At 39.4% G+C, this 22,904-nt stretch overlaps 1 protein-coding gene across 1 annotated transcript; it reads left to right on the forward strand.

The window, feature by feature from the left end:
• Positions 1 to 9,557: 9,557 nt before the first annotated feature.
• stx19 (syntaxin 19) lies at positions 9,558 to 16,065 on the forward strand. The gene is made up of 5 exons (XM_038721287.1): positions 9,558 to 9,764; positions 12,296 to 12,604; positions 12,843 to 13,079; positions 13,502 to 13,714; positions 14,793 to 16,065. Exons 2-5 carry the CDS (start codon positions 12,383 to 12,385, stop codon positions 15,027 to 15,029), a joined length of 909 nt encoding a protein of 302 aa, XP_038577215.1. The 5' UTR covers positions 9,558 to 9,764; positions 12,296 to 12,382; the 3' UTR covers positions 15,030 to 16,065.
• Positions 16,066 to 22,904: the final 6,839 nt, after the last annotated feature.

A 22,904-nucleotide genomic window follows, 5' to 3' on the forward strand; every position in this document is an offset into this window, starting at 1 on the left:
CCCGTGCATGTTCGCCTACATGCGGCCTCAGAGAAGCACACTAGTACACAAGTGTTAACAAATTTACAGTTAAAACAGAACAAAATCTGAAAAAAATATTATGCAATAAACTGTCAAAATGGAATTGTTACTTAATTTATGAAGTGACTTTTGCTTCATAGTTTCCATTTATTATATTTGGTCAGTTCAACACATTCTGCATGTGCATCAGTAAGGAAACTTCCTGAACACTGGGCTATTTCAGGATAAATTGTCAGGAAAGATATATATTGTCCTTTGAAGAAGCCATTTGTAAATCTATGGTTTTCGAACTAACTGTCCCCTTACAATAAATGGGGACACTGCGACGTGGCCTTGTGGGGGGATGCGGTTTAAGGTGGGGTGTGTGGGTTGCTTCTTGAATGATGCATGTACATATCACGAGTGTATGAAGAGGGACGCAGATTTTTCCACCTAAGTGCCTTCAGAGGTGCAAAAGGGGATGTGAAGGCCCTTGGCATTGGATGGCGTGTCTAACGGACTGGAAACAAGGCTTTATATTCAGCAATTTATGATCTCAACACTGGGAAAGGAGTTTAAAGGGAGAGGGGAGGGAGAACTGGGAGAGACCTTGGGAGGTGAAATGAAGGACATCGTCCAAGACAAACTCTCATCAGCAGATGTCGATGAGAGACGCCCAGCTAACAGGAACAAATGGGATTGCTTCTATCTCAATTTGACATGTTGTTGTAGATAGCCTTTCTCCATTTTGCATTCACTCTTTCTTTCTCTCTCTTTGACATCCATTCCATATGTACAATATTGAACAAACCCACCAGCCTGTCTCACTGACAGGTAACAAGACAGATGGAAAATATAGTGTGCAATAAAAACAATTCCCCATTTGATTTCTTTGGACAATCTCTTAATAAGATAAAACATGTTGAGGTCTCAAATCTGTATTGCAATGCTCAAAATTGTACAAAAATTCAAATAATTCAAAGTATAATTTCCTATGTATTTCAACAATACACAAAAAATACAGCACATCAGTATATCAGTATGTTCTGTTTACTCAGTTAAATGTGAAAAAAAACACATACGTGGTCAACCTTTACTGAGACAAGAAAAAAGAGATAGAGACAGACACACAGACAGACAATCCAAGTGGCAGACAGTGACAAAAATATGTAGTGGTAGTAGGACAAAATGCATGTGGCTAATTTTTGTTTCCTCCAATCTCTCTGTGTTTCCCCTGATGTCTCCCAGGTTTGCTGTTGGCAGTCTTCCTATCTCTCTGGGATGATTATTTTGGCAGGTACTGTAGTTATGAAACCAGGTGATTAATCCCCCGGGGAGGGGAAACAACATTAACCTGCCTCTCAGCATTTGTCACCACAACACTAGTCCAACAGCCCACAATATATTATCCTGTAAAGGTTGGCTCTTCAGAGTAGCATTTTCCTCAGAATCCTTAAACTAATTAAAACATTAGCCCTCTACTTTCACTCTGCTGCCAGTGATGATGCGACTAGCATGAGTGAGTGACAACTCCCATATTCCTCAACACTTGGGTCATGCAGTTTAATTGGAATTCATTAAATAAAAATTTTAAGATAAACCTGCTTTTGTTGCACTCACTCAGCGCATGATTTGGAAATGCCAGTGCCAAAAAAGTAATTTATGTATTTATGATCAGTGTATCGTTTGGCCTGAAAGCAAACGTCTGACTATGAATTATCCATCCTGGCAGTGTAATACAGTGCAGTACTATTCCTCTCATGGGAATGTCTTATACTATGGCTTTATGCTGCACTTGAGCCCTGCTAAAGAATGAAAAAGATTGTTAGGAAAGTGGTCCAGATCTCCTAACAGTAATAGGAGATCACTGACCTGTAAAAGACTGCCAGGGATAGAAAGGGCTCACCAGTGCAGTCTGTGTAAGTAGATATAGGGTAACCTCCACAGTAAGTATCCCTTCCAGCACCTACAGCACTTTAGATAGGAATAGCCTTTGCAGTGATATGCTCAATGTTAATTCTCTTGCAGGAATACCAGGTGACGCATCGCTAACTAATCATTTCCAGAAAAACAAACAAACAAAGAAGAAAAAACACAACTGAAATAAAGAAAATAAGATGCTTATAAGCTAATCAATGACAAATGTAGTTATTATGTGTGAAATAACCTTCAAGCCCTTAAAGGTGATGATTCATACGCACGCCTAATGAAAATCATAATCAAATGTCCTCACCAGCTCATTGTAAGGCAGCCCCATTTGGCACTTTCTCATCCAGTGTGTGGGGACAGTCCCAATGCTTCCCATTGATAAGCTGGTCTTTATTGGAGGTGGGGCAGTTAAGGAGACTTACATTTGTCTAACCAACCAGTTAGTCATCATCCTTGAAGCCTTCTACTTTGTAAAACTTCAACATTCTGTCAGAAAAAAATTATGATAAAGCATGGATCTCATCTTTGAGACACCTCTGGAAAGCGTCATTTTCTTTGCTTCCTTCTGGTTTGCAAAGACATAACACTCTCAGAAAACACTCTCTGCATCTACAGTTGGTGTGAACCACAGTTGTAGTGGGTGTTTTTTTCCCTATTTTGCAACGAAGGGCAGCCATTAGTCCTTTCCTCAGTCAAAAAAAACTTGAACTAGCCACAAAGAAGTGCGAATTATGCAAACATTGTGATTTGGTTTTATAAGACAGAAGGCTTCAAGGATGACTAGCAGGTTACTATGGCAAATGTACATCTGGTTAAAATACCCACCTCCAATAAAGAGCAGTGCACAGCCCCTGTGTTTCACACTGATAGGGTATGACAAACTTCTGATTAATCATGGTCAGTTCTGATGAAGTGAAGTCAAACATTCCACACTATTTGCTGTAACTGATGCCGACAATCCTGAGTAGTCCTCTCTGTATTGCGGCTCTTCATGGCAGCTACCTTGCATTTGTTGTGCCACTCAGTGGTAGTGAGGCAGGTAGCATGATAGGAAAACCTGACATCAGTGCATACCCTCAACAATGGGATGTTGCTAGGTTTTTCAATAGCAAGAACAGAGTATCCAAGCAAAGGGAATATGCTATTGTATAATCCACTAAACAGACACATTATTTATTTATTTATTTAAAAAATTAAAATTTCAATGTCATTTCAATTCATCGCTGTCTGTCTTCTCCTACCTGTCTGCCTGTACCACCCAGCCTTCTGCCATGGAATCCATCTGTCTTCCTCTCTGTTCAGTGCAGATGGAGCAACATGACAAGGGCACAGGAGCCAATCCATTCCCACCTTGTCATCTGCAGGCATTTCGATCTGCCACAGCGCTCTTCCATCTCGATTAGGGGTGGCTTGCTGGCGGGAGACAAGTCTGTGTGTGTGTGTGTTGGGGGAGAGGGGAGAGGGGAGAGGGGACGGGTGGTCTAAGGATGAACTAGCCTTATCCCCCTTTTCTTCCTCCTTGTCATCCACCTGTCAAAGCCAGAGCTATTGTCATGGTGAGGATCTGAAGAACATCACCACTTTACCTCCAAAATGACAATTACTATCCCCGGGAGATGGGAAATGGCAGCTAACAGAAGCCAATCTCAGATCTGGCATTACTGATAATTGATAAAGTGGTGTGAGTCATTTTTTTAAATAGATGAAGATGAATGCAAGAAATGAATAGAGTATGTGCACCCCGCCCCACCCACAATACCCATTTGTCAATATTGTCCACCTCCAAACCAAATCATACTCATCTCTGATGTAGAAATGAGGCCAAATCAAACATTTCATGTCAACTGATGTTTTTATTGTATGGTAATTTGGTATCTCAAATGTAGCATCTGTGGTGGTAATTGGATTCATTTTAAATCTCATGGTCATTGTTTACATGTTCCTTCATGTCTTTTGTCTGCATGTCATCTTATGCTAAAGCAACCACAGTCCATCCTAAGCTTCTACCACCAAAAGCACGTCTCCATTGTCTTTGTCTTTCCCTGAAATCAGTTAAAAATATACCATACACCTTTCCTCTGATTCACTCCATTTACTTATATTTCATTTACTACACTGTATCACAGTTTGTTCCATACTGTTCCACTATTTCTTAGTGTTTAAATGTACAAAATGAATCCAGCCATTCACATTTGTAAAAGTTCTTCATTTACAAGAAGATCAAAAATCTCTACAGCTGTGTACTGTTAAAGTGAACTATTATGTGGATTTAGCTTAATAAGTGAAATATTAAAGTAATGCGTTAATTGCTGGTGAAAAGCTGAAAAGGCTACCATTAGGCGGAACAAATAGATATTTGATCCATCCATCCATCGTCAACCGCTTATCCTGCGTACAGGGTCGCGGGGGGCTGGAGCCAATCCCAGCTGGCATCGGGCGAAAGGCGGGGTACACCCTGGACAGGTCGCCGGTCTATCGCAGTAGATATTTGATGTCCATCATCATTTGAAATAATTCAGTAATGAACATATTAAGTAAACCCTTGCGTACACATTAGCATACATACATAATGCAAACGATACACAAGCTACAATCATCAGAATAGAGACTCTACATAACTTTGCAGATACATTCAACTTAACTGTGTTTTATCAAGGCTCAGGTCTCCCTCATCCAAGTGGATAAATGTTTATTTACTGAAATGAGTCTGTTTCAGTAGCTAATGTTTGCTTAATTCATTCTGTTAAATCCCAGTTGGAGCAAACAGGGAGAGACAGAGTATTACAGGGGACCACAGACACACTCTGAGCTGCCCTCCACTGTCTGTTTGTCCAGACTAAATGTGTTTGCTCCTCTCTTCAGGTGGACACAAAGCACACCAGTCTATCCCAGATCAATCAACACCTAGTTTACTGTCATATTGGTGTCCTTCGGAATGCACCGGCTGCACTACAGTATCGAGGTTCTAGTTTGGAAGAGTGCGCGTGTGTTTGCATGTGTGTGTGTGGTGACGGTTTGGCTGATTTGACAAGTTTTTAATCTTTGTAACCTTGCATGAAACATAATTTAATTGCATAACGCTATTACAGAGAATAAAATAATATTGAGCATAGGTGGCAATGTCATTTTAACACTGTTTATACTGCAGACCCTCTAGTACAAGTGGTAGGGTTACTGTAGTGACACCATGTATTCCTGGGGTCGTGCTTTGGTCAGAAAGAAGTTTTACAAAAAATAACAGTCTGTGGGTTTTGCTACACTCTGGAGCGTGGCAGAAACAAACACCAACATCAGAGAAAGTAAGTTAAGTGCGTTATGTGTTATGGTTCCAATCTGCTGTACACAGGATAACTGTGCTTATATTATAGTGTTGCTTCTAGTAATGTACTCTCCCTTTTTGTTACCCAGAGTGTGATATAACAGCCGCATGCCACTAGGGGGTGAAATGACCCATGTTTGAAGTGCTTGCTTAAAAAGAGGAGGGGTGTCCAAAGCTACACACTGTTGATTCTGTGACACAGCGGATCTCTATCCTGGCTCTCAGGAATCAATAAAGGCCTGCTGCCTTTCATTCCAGCCATTTAACAAAAGTAGGGACAGACTTAAATGTGGGATACAAGGGGAATGCAAATAATTAGCTGCAGGGATTGTAAACTAGCAGTCCTTTGGCTCCCAAGGCCGAAGTCCATAATGGTAATAATACTATAAATTTATTTCCAATGAAGCCAATATCTGGGATAACATTTTTAGTCAAATTTCTAATAAAGTTTTTTCTTTTTTTAGAGAAAATAACTCCCCAGTAGAGACACTTTGTGACTAGAACGCACATCTGAAGACAACTAGTTGACAGTGTTTGGTGGTGACAGGCAGCGGCAGCCCCTGCTCTAAGACCACACATAGCCACCTGTATCCCGTCATCCTCTTTCACCACCATTCCTGTGATGATTGTTAAATAAAGTTTTTTCCCTGGAAGAGCATAATGTTTATCTTTACAAATATTTGTACTTGACTGTTCTGGCATTTGTCCAGTTTACACTCATTTTAACTAATATTGCTGTTGGGAGCAGGACTTTGTTGACAATAGCACTGTTGAAATTACCTGTTTGAATTAAGCTAGTGGTTGGCTGCCCCTATTTCATAATTCTTTGCATAGGTTTAAAACACGGTTGACCAAATGTTTGCTCCCACATGTATACCTCTGTACAAGTCTGGCCTGTTAGATTCAGTACTGTAGGTAAAAAGGTGAACAGCCTTAGACTTAAAATGCTTGTGTAATGGGGAATTTTGGCAGGGTTAGCAATTAAAGTCTATGCTGCTCAACTGTAAATTAAAACCTAAATGACCCAGGGCACAATATCATACAGTGCCCAAAAGGAAAATTTAATATCCAGATCTCTGATTGCCTCATTTTAGTAGGCAAGGCCACTGACCTTCGCATCAATCTTTCTGATTGGCTTAATGACGATGGTTTTGACCTCATTATCCTTGCCCCTCTGACCGTCTCTCTCCCCTCACACATTAATCTCCCCTTTCTCCTTTCTTTCTTTCCCCCAGTGTAAGACCTGTATATCAGGCTGTTAAAAGTCGGATATTGCCCTGTCATGTCATTCTCGTATGGTGTGATGGAGGTTCCTCTGTGACTGCAGCTAGTTGAAATTTATACTGTGGATAACTCTAACAGTAATTCGTCTCATTCTGGATGCGTTGAGATGTATTTTATAATCATTCATATCATATGTTTAGTATTTCAAGTGTTTTTTGAATCATTTTGCTCAGCTGCTTCAGGGGTGTCCCTGCAATGAAATATTATTATTCTGGCTGTCAGTGAACGTTTAGCTTTTAACTTTAGCCTATGGTGATATATCTGGTGTTTCCAGGGGCTTTCCACACTGACAAAGAGTACTGGTGGCAACCCTTTTACTTTTTTTTTGCCTTTGGGCTTTGAACTAAGCCGTGAAAATGGTGAACTTCAAATATACTGAACATACTGTTAAGTCTAACAGTATCACTATGCCAGTAGTATGTTAGTATTTGTTTTCAATGTCCAATCAGTTTCATCTAATGCTTCCTTTTCTCCCCCTTGGAGAGAAAACACTGCATATCTTCTCTGGCAATGTTTACACATCACTTTCAAGGTTGAGGCTGTTTGGTCTGTCTCTCTCTCTCTCTCTGGATCCTACAGTGAAGAATATCAAAGCACTGCTTCTGACATCCCTTCAATTACAGTATTACCCAGAGAGCTCCAGCTTTATTGTGAGACAAACTCTACTTGATACAATGACCAAGAAAACCTGTATCTGAGGTAAAACGGCACGTATCATTTTTAAACACTTACTTTCTTAAACTTCTCTTTGTTTATGATGAAGTACTGTCTGCTCTTTGTGCTCTTTGCTTTCTTTCATACTAAAGTAGCCCTTCGCCAATAATTTTCCTACTCTTTACAGTATGCCTCTGCAGCATAATCAGCATTAAACCACAATGTCTAATACTTTGGGACAACACTTTTGCGTTGATGTGAGGGGAACCACACAGTCAGACCATAATTCTTTGCAGGTTAATCACTACAAGCCCCTTTGACATTAAATATAGTAATTATATCAATTGTTAATATAAAATGTGAATTAGTACAGCTTTAATATTTCGTGACATGGTTACATTCCACCCTTTTTTGTCTTTTTTTGGCAAAGGAGACTTTGTTCCCAGAGTTGAGCCTCTTAGGCAGCACTCTGTTAAGCTGCTTACAAATCCTACCTCCATCACAAAAATAGGTAGAGACAATGCGAACAATCTGTAACCTACAGGTGGGGACACACATTATGACTGTTGTGCCGATTGTGAATATGATTTGGGCATGATGACTGATTGGACCAAGTTGGACAGGTTCTGTTCCAGTATGGGTCTGTTGGTGTTGACAGGCAGCAGATAAAATCATACAGTACATGTGTCGCCCAAGGTAGACATGCAGGTAAATTAACAGCTTTACTTGAAGTTAGCTTTGTTGTACAAAGTTCACTCACTTCCACTTCCCTCTGTGGGCTATATGGTCCACATTCCCTACGCCTCTCCATCAAGGATCTCACCTAAACTGTGCTTTTCTGCCTCAATTTTAGTCCTTTACAGCACAAATTGCACTGTATATATGGAAGCTTCTGGTTACCATCCATGTTTGTTTTGGTACAAGAACTGCTGACCTTGGCGAATAAAGACTCTTAGTTGATATTTCTTTTCCAGTGTTGTTTATTTATCAAAGCCTATCAAAATTCTACAGATGCAGTAGCAACAATTAAGAAATGTTGAGATGAGATCCACTTTGCCGCAAGGTCTGGGGAGGTTGTGAGTGAGTATGAGTGTGCGTGAGAAAGCGCAAATCCCATTCAACCTGTTCTCCTTAATCAGTGATGCTGAGCAGAGAATCAAGGAAGGATAGATGACTGTTCAGCTACAGTTAACAGGGGCATATACAGTACAATAAGTCTGTTCCTGTGATGCTGATGAAGGTGAATTCTGACACTCAGAAAACCGGTTTTGCTTTGTTGTCATTATATCTTGCCATTAGGGATAGATGACTCACAGTTAACACACTGCTGTGGCATTATTACAGACATAGAGTAGCATCTGGTACTACAGAGATAAAACTTTACCGACAGCATTCTGCATAGTCATCATATGGTTAATGTGCTTTTCATTTTGTTATTGAAGCAAGACACCACCACCCACTGGAAATTATTTGTTGCTAGTGACATTGTTGTTGTAATAAAGAAACTTCATCATTCTGGTTTTTGGTGATTTCCAAATATTAGTTAATGGATTAAACTGTCCTCTTTGGGTTGGAAAAAACAGACCCTCCGGCCATCAAACTGTTTTAAACTGATGAACTCAAAAATACACCTTGGAGAGAGACTGAAAATTATCATATACTCCTAATTATGCTCAAAGGTCATTAAAAATCATAAAGGTCATTAAAAATCTCCTCCTATGCATCACTGGCCACTACACTAACAACATGGCTGCTACCAGCATCCAAAGTTTCAAGTGACGCAGCCTGAACTCTTGTCCCCTCCAAACTCCTCTCATCCTCAAAACTTGTCTCTCCTCTCTCACTCTGACACCATACTTCAAACAGCTTTTCACAGCATGTGTTATGCTGCATAGCAAAGAGTGACTGTGTCCCTTCCCGTGTTGAAAAGGCGCCTGCGTTTCAGAGAGGCTGTCAGTAGACATCTGTCAAAAGTACTCAGTGGAGTTACTGGGGCCTAAGGAGTACAATACCCCCGGACTTAGAGGGTTTACCCCGTGAACCCAGACACTTCATATAGAAATTCACCTTGTGGATCAGAAACCCAGTGCCCTGGTTGACACCCTTACCGTAGTCCTCATTGTTTGGCCATAGCAATGCACACAATACACTTCTATTTGCTCGACTCTATTTTCCTGTTCAGGAATAAGCCTGAGGGCAGGGTTTATGAGCTCCCTGTGCTCTCGATGCTCTCCCTCCTCATTTACTTAATCACGTCACCTCTCATTTCTTCAGATAAGCAAATAGGCCCCCAGCCTGCTCCTTTTCTATTGGCCATACACAGGCCTGACTTCAATAGGGAGGGGAGGTGCTTGGGACTGACTCAACCAGACTACTTCAAAACTTTTCCCAGCTTGTGAGTGTAATAATGCTCTCAAATCTGTAACTAATAGCTGGTGCGCGTCAGGTGTGTGAGGAGATCCGAAGATAACATGATGTTATCAAATAATGAGTGAGCTTGTCTTGGATTTTATTTCTGGTCGACTCTGAAAGGGAATACTCAGCAGACAGCTCTTGATGGAATACTGACAACATTAAGGTAAAATCCTCGTTTTAGACTGAATGTTTGCTACAGCCTCAGATTGTAAATGTGTGTAAAGGTATGCTGTGATTTAAAATTGTAGAGCAATTATGACGAAATAAATCTTTTCTCTGTTGTCTGTCTTTCTATTCATTTGTATACTAATAGAAAGTCTAGCTTGGACATAAAAAGTGAGTAAAGTAGGACCGTGTACTAAACTATCCAAAACCTTTGGAATATTTCAATCAGAATCCATTCCTTTTGGTAAAGTTAAAAGACCAGCACACACAGTGTATTTGTTTGACCGATGATTTAAAACAACACCTGAGGACTCCTACTGTTCAACCTGCATGGAGATGAGAGAACGTCAACATAACATTTCTTTCAGAAACACAGACAAAAGAGCAGACGTGCAGGAAGAAAATATTGGCTCACTTTACAAAACAAAACATTCAGTCACAGAGAGAGAGGCTAGACTCCTTGGCGAACCCTGCTCCACTTCTTTCAGGTTTTTAGGCTAAACACAGGAGAATGTGCTCCCAAATCCTTTGAGCAATTTTTTTAATCGGCTCTTCTGGCTCGGGCAGGTAGGGAGAGAGAGAGAGAGAGAGAGAGAGAGAGGAAAGGGATACGGAGAGAGTTCGGCCAAGAAAACAGAGGATACTTTTACCTTCTTTGCGCTATGAGAAGTTTGTAATAGTTGCAACACTCTTTCTCTCACACACGCTCACACACACATAATAGGCTCTTTCCTGTTTGAAATCTCTGCAGAAATGGGATAGTCTATGATTTGAAATGTTCCATTTCTCAGCAGCCAAACACTCTGTTATCCCCACACTTCCAAAAGATTATATTTAGGCACTTTCAAAATGTTAGTATATGTCTGTAATGTATAGGAATTTGTGGATGAATGCACTTTACTTGTTTACAGTACTTCAACTTTAGCAAATATCAGCATGCTGGAGGTATAGACTTTTGGGGTAAGGTGGGGTTCAGATAGACAGGAAAAGACAGGGGGAGAGAGACTCAGCCTTTGCACATGGGGCGAAAGCTCTAGCAGTGAGCTAACTGGCACCCTGAGTTACAGACTTGAAAGTGAAATGTGTTTAATATTTGGCAGCTTCTGTGAAGATTGTTTTTTTTATTTCAAAACAACATGCACTTGGAAAACAACAGTTTTATCTGACATATTGTGTGCATGCTTGTATTATGTGGTTTTAATTAATGTCTTTATCAAGATCACTTTTTCTAAACTTCCTAAAGCATTTTTTCTTCTCTTCTTTTTCGCTGAGTGTGTTGTTGAGCACAAACAACCCACTCACTTCTCATGGGAAAACGAAGTCGAGTCAATTTGACTGATGTCACAGATAAACTTTCTGCTCGTTCATCTCGTGTTATTTTTCATCCAGTTAAAAATATATCTCAGTGTTCAGCAGAGTGCAGATATGGCTCATCAGTTATGCTCATATTGGGACAGATGATCTTATAATGATGTAAACGAACACTGATCAGGGTTTGACTCCCACTGGACACTAGGGTACACAGTTAGCTGCAGGTGCATTTGCTTGAACTACAGGAGCTGCATTTAGTCAAGCGATTGTGTCTACAGGGTGGATGGGGAGTTTAGTGACATGGCTTTACGTGCTAAATAGAGTTATTTGTTTTGGGGGAAAATTTTAACTACTATATTTATTTCTTACTCTCACTTTGCTACTATACTGACACATTCACAAATGCCTTTATTCAGTCCATATGCAGTTTGAATGCATATTGGATAATGGGAATGACATACTTCAAGGTATCTCAATTCAAAAAGTCCCGAAAGACATTTTGCAAATCTGTGGATTCATTCGCCAGTATTAGTTGTTACGTTTTCACCGGAATTGTTGATAATCAGTTACTCTTAGTAAACATTGATAAAGTAATGATATTAATTACTCAAAGCAAAACGAATCACTTGCTAGTCCCATCCTTATAGTCAAGACTCGGGGTTTGCTTAAAAAATGTCTAGACCCTGGCTATTCCAGAATATAGACTTACCAGTGCATAATGGCACATTATAGAGATTAATAATTTGATGTCAAATTGTAATCTGTGAAACTAATTGTTACTATAAAATGAGGGACTTCCCAATACTGTTCACCAATACATACAAAATGTGAACAATTTGATGTGAACATTTATTGAATTATTTATTTGTTAATGGTGAAATTATCAACTTGACACAAATGTGGTTTACATATTTATAAAGTCACTTATTACCTAAACAAAGCAAATCTCACCATTTGCATACCTTTAAGCTTCAAAAAGAGGCAGCTGTGTTTTACCCTGTTGCCCTTGTTTACAATTTACATACTACAATACTGTCATCCATACATCCCTACTTTACATTTTCAGTTTAGCAGCATGTGTTGATATATTTATTTTTATCCTCTACTTTAATGTTAATGTGTTCTGGTTTCCCTGCTTTATACTTACTGTTGTAATCTTGTGCAACAATCCAGTTCGGCGACTGGAATCATTAAAGTTCCATGTTATTTATTTTTCAGCATCCTCTCGTCAGCATTGGCAAGAACTTTAATAACAATAATAACTTTGTGCCCTGAGGAGTGAGCTTTGGTGTGGGCTCTTCCACAATGAGAGACCGCTTGGAGGAGCTGCAGCAGAGGGCTCAAGACCTTCGTGAGGCAGCAAGAGAAAATACTAACCCTTTTTCAGTGGAGGGGAATAATGACGAGTCTGTGGTGGTTGAGGTCATAACGCCACAGGCTGTGGTGTTTGAGGAGGAGCCAATCATTGAGAATTTCCTGTCTGAGGCTCAGCAAATCCGAGATGATATCACAGTGCTGGAGACAGAGGTAATATTTTTTTTTTTCTGTAGGTCGTGTGTATTTATTTTTCTTTATAATTTTTCAAAGTTTGTTTTTAAAAGCACTTTTGAAGTGCCATATTGCACCAACAAAACATTAAATTGTTTTTGTTTGTCTTTAGTAATTTTTTCTTGTTCTCTTTCTTATTTTAATCCTTATATAACTCCAGATTTGACTGAAACATTAAGACTGTATGGTGACGCAGTTTCACATCTAATACAAACAGGTCCTTAACTTCAGCCAGCAGCAAAAGACCCTGGTGGCGACCATGCGTCGTTTCAGTGTGATGAAGAAAGAGAGCAGTATAACCCGGGATATCAAGATCAAGGCTGAAAGCCTCCACCGACGGTTAGATGCCCTTTCAAAACAGGCCCAAAGGACTGAGGACCAGCAGGGACCTATTGCTGTTGCAACCAGAATACAACGCTCCCAGTATGCAGCGCTGTACCGCAAATTCCAACAGGTTGGGGGCATGAATTTACCACTCTGCTATGGAAACTTTACATACCACAGGAAGTGATTTTTTTCCCCCATTGAGGTTTGAAACATTAACATTAAGCTAACTTTAGCTTGAGAGACAGTTGAAAGTCTCAACTAAAAAAAAAATTTGTGAGACACATTTTTCATTGTCACTGTGCATTTATAATTTTGGACAATATAGTGGCGAACAAGGACTGTTGGTAGGCAGAAAAAATAATAACACCAGTAGATAAACTTATGTAAAATAGCATAGCTTTAGGATAGCATTGTCAGAACCAGCAAAGCGAAAGCACATAATTGTTTGATCAGTTAATTTCAAGGAACCAAACATAAATCACTTTTAAACCCCCAAAATATGGGTCCACTCTACTTCTTTTTTTGTCTGTTTGCAATAATTATGTCCAGGTAATGCTGCAGTATAATGAAGGTCTGCTGACCAAGCAGGAGCGCTGTAAGCACTTCATTATCCGGCAGCTGGAGGTATCGGGTAGGGATGTGACGGAGGAGGAGGTGAATGAGATGGTGGCCACAGGAAAATGGGAGGTCTTCAATGAGAACCTGCTGAATGATGCCAAAATCACACGGTCACAACTATCTGAGATTGAACAGCGACACAAGGTGAGGATAGTGGCGAACAAGTTATTAAACCCAAGGCTATGATAAAGTTGTTGATAGTTTGGTAATACAATGTATTTTTTACATTTGTGCATGGTATATAAGGGAATAATTGATTTGTCCTTTGTATATGTTTGGACTTCCAAACATATTTCTGGGGATTGTGTCTTGAATTTTACTTACCAAACGGATAGGTTATGCTGTGTTACTATCATATATAGGTTTGTGTATTATTATCCCTTTTTTGTAACGTCAGCATTATAGTGGTAGCAATAGCTGGGAATTGCATGTCGGAAAGCTCCAATATATCGAAATAGGTGCTAAATAATAATAACAACTTTCAGTGCCACAAATCAGCTAAAATGCATGATTCATATATCTTCAAGATAGATTTAGATATCCAAGTGAACCAGCATATCCAAGTATAAAAAGATGTTGAATGAAGAGCTGAATCTGTTCCCACATTGCAAACCTAAAGGGTCATTGTGGTATATTTAAACCTGGGCCCTTTTCTCACATATTTTGGGGTTGAAATGAGAATTAGAGTCGGAGAGTAGTCTGTTGTGTTGGAGTAACGTTAGGAAATAAAGTGTTGCTAGCAGTTCCTCTATGTACACAACAAACTCTTCGCTCTCGTTTCTACTGGCGTTTCCGCAACAACTCGCCTTTCACAGCATGAATTTTCCTTCTGTGAGGCTTCTTTTTCTGGTTAAAAACAAGGGGTGTTATCGGGTGTTACTCATAGGGATCATTTCCATGATGTTGTTAAACACCTCGTACAACAGTCTGAGCCAGTCATTGGCAAAAAGTGAATGTAATTTTGACAGCAGCAATTGCCCCAAAGGAATAGGTTGAAGCCACCTCAGCCGGCTGTCGGCTGAATCCGTCTACTGCGCAGATTCCAAAACATTTTGGACCTACTAGTCATTTTGACCCCAACATCTGTGAGAATAGGGCCCAGGTTTATAAAATACCGAAATTACCCTTTAATTCCCCTGGTTCTCTCTCCCACCACCTCCAACCTCTGACTAATGTTCTTCATATCTACAGTATTAATCCCATTATGTTTCCACACGAAAAGGAGTTGTTGAGCCTGGAGAACAATATGAAGGAGCTGAGGGACCTGTTCATGGACATTTTCATGCTAGTAGAGGAGCAAGGGGCCTGCATTGAACACATCCAGACCAATGTAGAGAAGACCCAGGATTATGTGGCTGCATCTAATGAGAAGTTCAAGTTGGCTGCCAGGTACAAGAAGAAGAACCCACTGCGACAGCTGTGCTGCTGCTGCTGCCCTCCCTGGAGATGCTGCTTATAAAACATATGTATTTTAACCTCAACGGTCATTCCAAGTAATATTTTATCTCAAAAACCTCAGTCACCTTTTTGGAGTAAGCAATGTTGGATTCAAGTACCATTAAAGTGAAGGTTATGGTACTGTAGTTTTTGTTGTTGAACAGAGCGCCGGTGAAGACAGATTCAGCAGAGCAGAGAAAACAATTAGGGGAAAAGGCCAGAATTGGTATTTGAGGCACTTGTTTCTTTCAAGAGGATGTGAGGCAACTGCTATTGGAAGAGACAGTTCAGTGAGTGCTACTCACCAACACTGCTGCTTATTGGAGACCTTCACTGTCATCTGACAGAGGTCACAAACAAGGGTAGACCACTGCCTCTGCCACTGCAAGATCAGCAAGACTGATATTTCACCTTTTTGTTCAATAGAGCCTCTGATCTTTTTCCTGCCACAGGAGCTCTAGTTAATGACCATTTATTTTTTGAAATAGTATCTGCACTTTAAGACTTTTCTGTGTTCTTTTTCTTTTCTTTTCAACACAAACTAGAATTTAGCATAGTGGAGAAAGATTCTCTTTCTGAGAGATTTTGGCCTTACATATTCCTTTCATTTTTAGTCCACATGCTGATGAAAAAAAGAATGTGCTGTACAATTAGTCATTAGTCTCATTTGCATTTCAAAGTATGATCATTTTCAGTGAAGAAAAATATTCCTTTATTCGGTTTTTACAGAGGCAGGGATTCAAGTAACACTGAATAACGAGCCTTGATCAAAATATTTCTGTCATAGTGACAAAACTGAGGAGAATCATTTAAGTCATTTGTTAAAAAAATAAGTTGGAGGATGTGAAGTCCTACATTTCAGGTAATATTTAATGTCTTTAGATGGTTTTTATTGTATGTTGGAACTGTTGTATTGTTTGGATGAAAAACGTTGGCATCTATATGTATCATTATTATTAAATTTATAATATAAAATATTATGAGCAGTTTCTCAAAACCGGATGGAAAACTACTTTCTGAGGAAGTAACAGCAGTATGAACACAAATACAGGGAATATACTGTATAACTGATAAACACATTCATACATGTGGATAGGGAATCATCTCCTGATACTGCTTTTCCCTGCTGGGATCATAACTCAAATATAATAAATCAGTAATTAATTTCAGGTGATATACACTACATACTTGATATCAGTTAGTGGCAGAAAGCCACTCATACCTATGGTGTCTGGGGTATGGGACAAAATACAGGTGAACTGGGTGTGCCAGAGCCAGACTGGAAAATCCGGTTTGTCTCCTACTACAACAAAGCTTCCAACTAGCTACAGTATTGCATGTTCCTTAAAGGACAACGTGTAAACATAACCGTTAACTTCCAACAGACTGTGAGAGGACCTATCTCAGTTAAATAGTCTTCTTTTAAAATAAAATGAAAGCCAGGCTCACAAAAAAGAAGCAAATGAGCATTTTAACTTTAGCTTTGACATAAAGAGTAAAATGGCTGACAGACAAATCAAAAAGTGTCAAAATAATAACCTTTTGTAAATCACTTTAGTCACCTCTTCTGGGATTAATAACTCTCATGACACCTAAAGAAAAAATACCTGTCTACGCAGTGCTTTATTTTGGTTAACTATTATTTACCTCCGGTCTAGGTGAGGAACCAGATGTAACGTGTGATGTGAGGTGTTTGATGACTTCTGCTATCTGACTGGAAAAGTATTTTCCTGAATCTAACCTTCTGTGTTGTATATCAGTGTCAATCTGATTAGAATGACATTTTAAAACAAAGCCATAAATACATCAAATATGTAAATTTGAAAATGCAAATCAAATAACTATGAATTATAATGCAGCACAGCATATCTTATGCCTCCTTCCAGACAAAGTGAGGAAAGATAAAGTACTGCTACAAATTGTTGGGTTCTTGAACAGCAACAATGCCATCCAGTGTTCACTGAGATAATTGCCTGTTAAAAATAGGTTATCACTTAATGTTTAAACTGTCAAAGGCCAAATTACCACATAAATATTTAATTATGTAAGTATCATACTTGGAAAACACAACAATATGGCATTATTTTTACTTCCAAACGTTCTTAGAATGAAAATTGATGATATTGTTGTTGCGTTGGTGAGCCATTATAAACAGCTCACGGAGGTCATTACTTATTAAACAAGAGAACAGTACTTACCAATGTCCGAATATAGAGAGGAGTACTTGTCAACCTAAAGAGTTCTAAGCAAAGAAAGAAAAGTAGAGTTCATTTTTACTTAGATCTGTTACACAGTATGTACTGTACAGTGGTTCTACCTGCTCCATAGACAATGGAGATACATCTGCCACATATGCTCCACAAAATTAGCAGGAAAAACAATATCAAACAAAAAAGAAAACATCTTTTACTCTCAAAATCCCTCTGAATAACCATAACGCCTGCTGCTTTTCCCTTTTATATGTGTGTTACATGAATATCTTGTCATCTCATTAGGAAAATAAAGGGACAGGTTATACTCTTTTCTCTTGATCATGCCTAGGGGCCACACAAACAAATGTTTTACAGGCTGAGCTGTCATAACACTGGAATATGCACAATATTCATAGCAGTCATCTCAAAGAAAAGTGGAGATAAATGGAAATGGAAAATCTATAACATGAAATTAAGTATAATTTCTCCAAATACACAGAACAGAAAGTATTTCGGAGTTGTCTGCAGACCGGAGAGAAGGCTTCCGGGGTTTTATATCAGCCGTCCTTGAGAACACCAGGCCATGGGAGACTGCATAGTGGTCAGTTCAGAAACCTCTGGACATCTGACCCCTAGGCAGGTCAGCCAGAGTCACCGGCTCTCTCCGTCTCTCTCTCTCTCTACGGCAGGGTGTGTGGACTGCTCTTTTCCCAGCAACAGCCTGCTTCACATTCAAACAGTTACACACTCTGGGAGCTGCCCTGTACAATAACAGCTTTCTAATGTTTATAGGTTCCACTGTGGATTCATCTTGTTTACCCACAGCTCCGAAATTGTTATCCAGTATTTCATCTGAAACCACCTAGCCTTGGGCCAATCAGGAGTTTGTTCCTCTTCCTAGCCGAATCAGATTTAACCTCCCGACTCTCAGACCATCATTGTGTTTTGTCTAGCTGCACTAACAACTCTGCACATACAAACACCTGTTCCCAGACGTGATGACCTGAAGGCAACCAGGCATTCCTATCTACTTCCCTATCTATTTTTCACAAGTTTTGTATAACATTTTGACTACTAAGCAGCATTGTTGTTTTTCTGAGAAAGTTTTTATTTTCTTTCTTGACTTGGCAAATGGTACATAGATATTACAGGCTTTTAGATTAGAAGATCATAATAGACTATGTTACCTTTTGCTGATGCGGGAGTGATAGGTAATAAGGAGAGACTACTGTAATGTGCTGTTGAATTATGGCTTTTTATTAGATAAGTAACTTATGTACTGTGTGCTCCACATTCAACACACCAACCACATATTCATTGTGCGTGCTTCTGCCCACTTTCCAGATAAAGCCCGTCAATCACTTCTGACTTAATGATAATGTGAACATCTGAGACACATGAGAGTTTACGACGCTTATCATGGCTGACAGAGATACAGTGACGTCTATATCTGGCTATGTACTATAGGTATTTCTTCTGTCTTTCCTGTCAGTCACAGCGTGGATCCCAAAGACTCTCTCCAAATGTCTGAACAACATCAAAGCAGTTCTCCTGTGAGTAACACCAGCTGTGGTTATAGAGAGCTGACATTACTTTACTGCCTGGTTTTATCACTCCCATCAAAATCTGAACAGAGAGATATCAGGACCCTCGGAAAGCAATAAATCACAAAGAAAGTGTACAGTGAGTCTGGCAGCAGCAGAAGCAGCTAGAATACCAGCAACGATACATGGCTACACTGATTAAGAGTCTTGAAAATGAAAGATGTAAATATTATTACCAAGCTGAAAGAACAGCTTTGAAAAGTTGAAACAGAAATTGTCTATTATTGGCGAACTTACCTCAGTTTGTTACAGATGATCTTTGATTCTGATACCCAGTTTTTGTTAAAATTGACAGACCTCTAAGACTAGCATTCCCACTGTTGGAGGATGGTGCTGTTGCTTGTGAGGCTAAAACTTTTTTCATAGTAAAATTAAGTTGGATCAAATGAATCAATGAAGAAATTGGACATATGGGGTGGCCTCGTGAGTCATATAAAGTTGCGGTTTGGTGTTTTTGATTCCAGATGGGCAATGTTGTTCAGTTGTTCGAAGAAATTGAACTATGTGAGAGGGTGTTTTTCTTTTTGCAAACATTTCCCAAAACGATCTTAAGTAATGCTCAAACCTTGGTACAAACTATACATATACATATGAATAAAGTATTTCAGCTGCTTATATCAATATCAATTGCATCAAAATCAGAATACTTTTTTTTTTTTGGCTAATTATGTTTACGCATCCAAGGAATTTGGCTCTTATTGCACTTACACACAGTTCCAATGACACCTTCAGCTGAACAAGGACAGCAAAGGAAAATAAATAAATACTATCACGTAACTCAGTAAGAGATTATAGAAATTATATGCCAACTGGCTAACTAACTTTAACACTTCTTGCACCTCTGACTGCGTTATTCATTTCAAGTAGCACTCAATGGCAGCCCGCTTGAGACGTAAAGGTAAACTATTGTAGCCTCTGTTTTGTTAACCAGCTAATGACAAAAATTGACTGTTATTTATTACCTAGCGAAGGATAAACGTTCAAGCTAAAATATTCTGTCAGAGTGATGTACGAGGCTCAGTAATAAGAGCTCTGGGAAGGTCGGTGCTTGATATCTGTGAGTGTGCCATCTGTGTAGATCCCATGCAGATAGAGTGAATGGTAACGGACACATATGCGTATAGCTGCTACACTGACTCAGAAGATGTTTTCATTTTCTTTTGACAGGTGGGTGGATGGATGAACACTGGGTTTAATGCTCAGCACATGTGAAACTGGTAAAACAAAGGAGAGCATTTTAAGTTTTGTATGTGTATGTCAGCTCACTGTCACACATTGTTATGGCCACTGCTCTGTTTTGGAGTCCCTAAATTCTTGGTACTTCACACGGGGGCGGTGCCTTATGTCCTGCGTCACACAGAGTGTTGTGTGCTTGATGCGTCGGCTCATGTTGTGCAGTCTTTTTGGATAAGATAGAAAAAAAGTAACAGATTCTTTTGTTTATTTACCTAATAATTTGCCTTAACCCCAATAATAAAACCTACATGAGACATCAATTTACAAAGACACACAGACAGAGATGCAACTACAATTAGAATGAATTTTCAGATTGACCATCATAACATTATTCTGGAAAATATGTACAACTAAATAGTGCTAAAATGTGTTGCCATTTAGTTGGACCACACTGTGATTTTACTTGACTCAGTCTCACTCACACACACATAACTCATCTCTCATATACTCGACTCAGTTGTAAATTGAACTGCAAATACAGTGCAATTCACTTTAAATGTGTTGACAAGCTAGTGACCTTAGGGTTATATAATTTACAATTATATAATTTATACATTAATAGGCTGACTTCATTCAGAATAGGTCCATGAGGCACCAGTATATTTATGGCACAAAATATTGAACACATGTTAAGATATTAGCATTAGCATGACTAGATAGTGCAAATTAAAAGTAGAAACGTATATTATTTGTACAAAACTATTGTAACTCACCCTCCACTCTAGACAACGCACTTAGACTCTCCACTTGGCTCAGCTTCAGACAAGCTGCTTCCTTCAGAATTTCTTTGCCAAATGATGTTGTGATATTGACGGATGTAAAACACGACATGAGAAGATGTGGGAACACTTTCAGCGGAGATGATGCATGCTGCCACAGCTGCAGCTGTGAATAGAACCTACAATCATCCTGACAATCAGAACCAATGAACAGAGCGAATGATCTGCTACTACTGTGCTTTTTAGTTCTGGGGATTAAAAATAAGACTTTAATTTTTCAGATCATCCTCTTGAGATTGTGAAAAGATAAGTTGCCACATCTTAGCTTCACTGTAACATACAACAACAACATGCAATATATTTGAATGGAATGTAGGTAATTCTCTTTTTTCTCCATTGCATGTGACTTCTTCATGCTTATGGATTAAATGTTCTATTCCACTCTTATTTTCACTGCAATTGCTCTGCATGAGAGTGCAATTTTAATGACTAAACTATTCATTTGTTTCCTGTTAGACCCTCAGGGATGTGGGAAATGGCCAGCAGAGGGAGCTGATATCCAAGAATTATAAGACCTCAAATTCAGTCCTTGTTGGTGTGCTTTCCTGCCCATGACTTTTCTACAAAGTAATAAAACGGTCATCCCCATCCTTTTCACTTCAAACGCAAACAGTACCTGTATTCTGTACCCCATCAATGTACTATTACCTGAACCTCAATAGCATCACTTTCAGTTCTTTAATGTTGAGTATTGATTAAAGTGCTCAATAATAAAAGGTGAACAGTGGGAGGGCCATCCAGAGCACAGCTGACACACACATTAGGACAAAGGAGAGGTGAAAATGAACTGAGACGTGGGTGAATAAAACATGTCTCTGGGGACGTTGCTTTGTTTTACCACTCTCTGGCCTCAGAGGGGACTGTGAGGCTCCCTGATGCTTAATCCTCTCAGTAATGAGAGAGGAAACAAGTTGAGCCTCACAGGTGCACACACTTAGGCATACACACACACACACACACACACACACACACACACACACACACACACAACGTAGTCATAAGCAAACACTCGACATACACACAAGAATGGTCACAATGTGGTACAGCTGTACCCACAATCCTAACTTTGGGCTTCCGTTTTGTGTATGCGGTACAAGAACAAAACCATTTCCTCATACATTTTACTACTGTCCTATTGTTAGCTAACAATTCAATTATTGCAGGTTTAAACATGTTACCAGTCTGCTAGCTCTACTAAAGCAGAAGTCTAAGCATGTACAGTATTTCAACAACTCTTTGCAGGACATTCTTTTGACCTTGTGACGTAGCACATAAGCTATTAAGACCAATTGAGCTGATGTTGTCTTGATCCAGTCCAGTAACAAGTAATATGATCCTGACTCCATGCTCTACTCTACCTTGTCATCAAACTCGGCAGAAATTGATTAGATGGCTCCCTAAGCTTCATAATGTTATTTACTTTATTGGATAACTGTGTGGGGAAACAGTTGTGCGGTCCAGTGCAGAAGCGGTAAGTGCATTCAGCACAATTTCTGCTATCATAATCAAAAGTGGAAAGTTGTGTGTAGTCTACAAGCCAGACTCTGCTATAGTAAACTGTGTGCATGCACATCTGTGTATTGAGTCTAGACAGCGACAAAAATGACAATGTCTTTGTGATATACAAATGATTATAGATTGTAACGTAACTTTGTTTTTAGAACAGTGTTGATCAAAGAGTGGCTCTCAGGCTAAAGTAGGTCTATGACAACCTTGGATTTGGAAAATATATTCTAATGTTTTTAATATAGTCCATTTTTGGGATAACTAGGAATTCTACAGCGGCCATCTGCCTCAACCGGTCGAGGCAGATGGCCGCCCACCCTGAGCCATGGTTCTGCTCGAGGTTTCTGCCTCTTAAAAGGAAGTTTTTCCTTGCCTCTGTCGCCTAGTGCTTGCTCTTGGTGGGAACTGTTGGGCTTCTGTAAATAACATCACAGAGTACGGTCTAGACCGGCTCTTTTATGAAAAGCACTGTGAGGTAACTGTTGTTGTGATTTGGCACTATATAAATAAAATTGAATTGAAATTGAATTGAATTGAATTGCCTTTATATCAAGTACGCTTGATCACTCAAGGTCACTGA

The sequence above is a fragment of the Micropterus salmoides genome, unplaced genomic scaffold, assembly GCF_014851395.1.
Source record: "Micropterus salmoides isolate LMB-PRFRI ecotype aquatic unplaced genomic scaffold, ASM1485139v1 Ms_hic_scaffold_15, whole genome shotgun sequence".
NCBI classification, from domain to species: domain Eukaryota; kingdom Metazoa; phylum Chordata; class Actinopteri; order Centrarchiformes; family Centrarchidae; genus Micropterus; species Micropterus salmoides.

Coding starts and splice junctions, on each gene's coding strand:
- stx19 (XM_038721287.1), top strand. CDS start 12,383: ATGAGAGACCGCTTGGAGGAGCTGCAGCAGAGGGCTCAAGACCTTCGT. Junction 12,605..12,842: donor TCACAGTGCTGGAGACAGAG/GTAATATTTTTT, acceptor TAATACAAACAG/GTCCTTAACTTCAGCCAGCA. Junction 13,715..14,792: donor AGATTGAACAGCGACACAAG/GTGAGGATAGTG, acceptor CCACACGAAAAG/GAGTTGTTGAGCCTGGAGAA.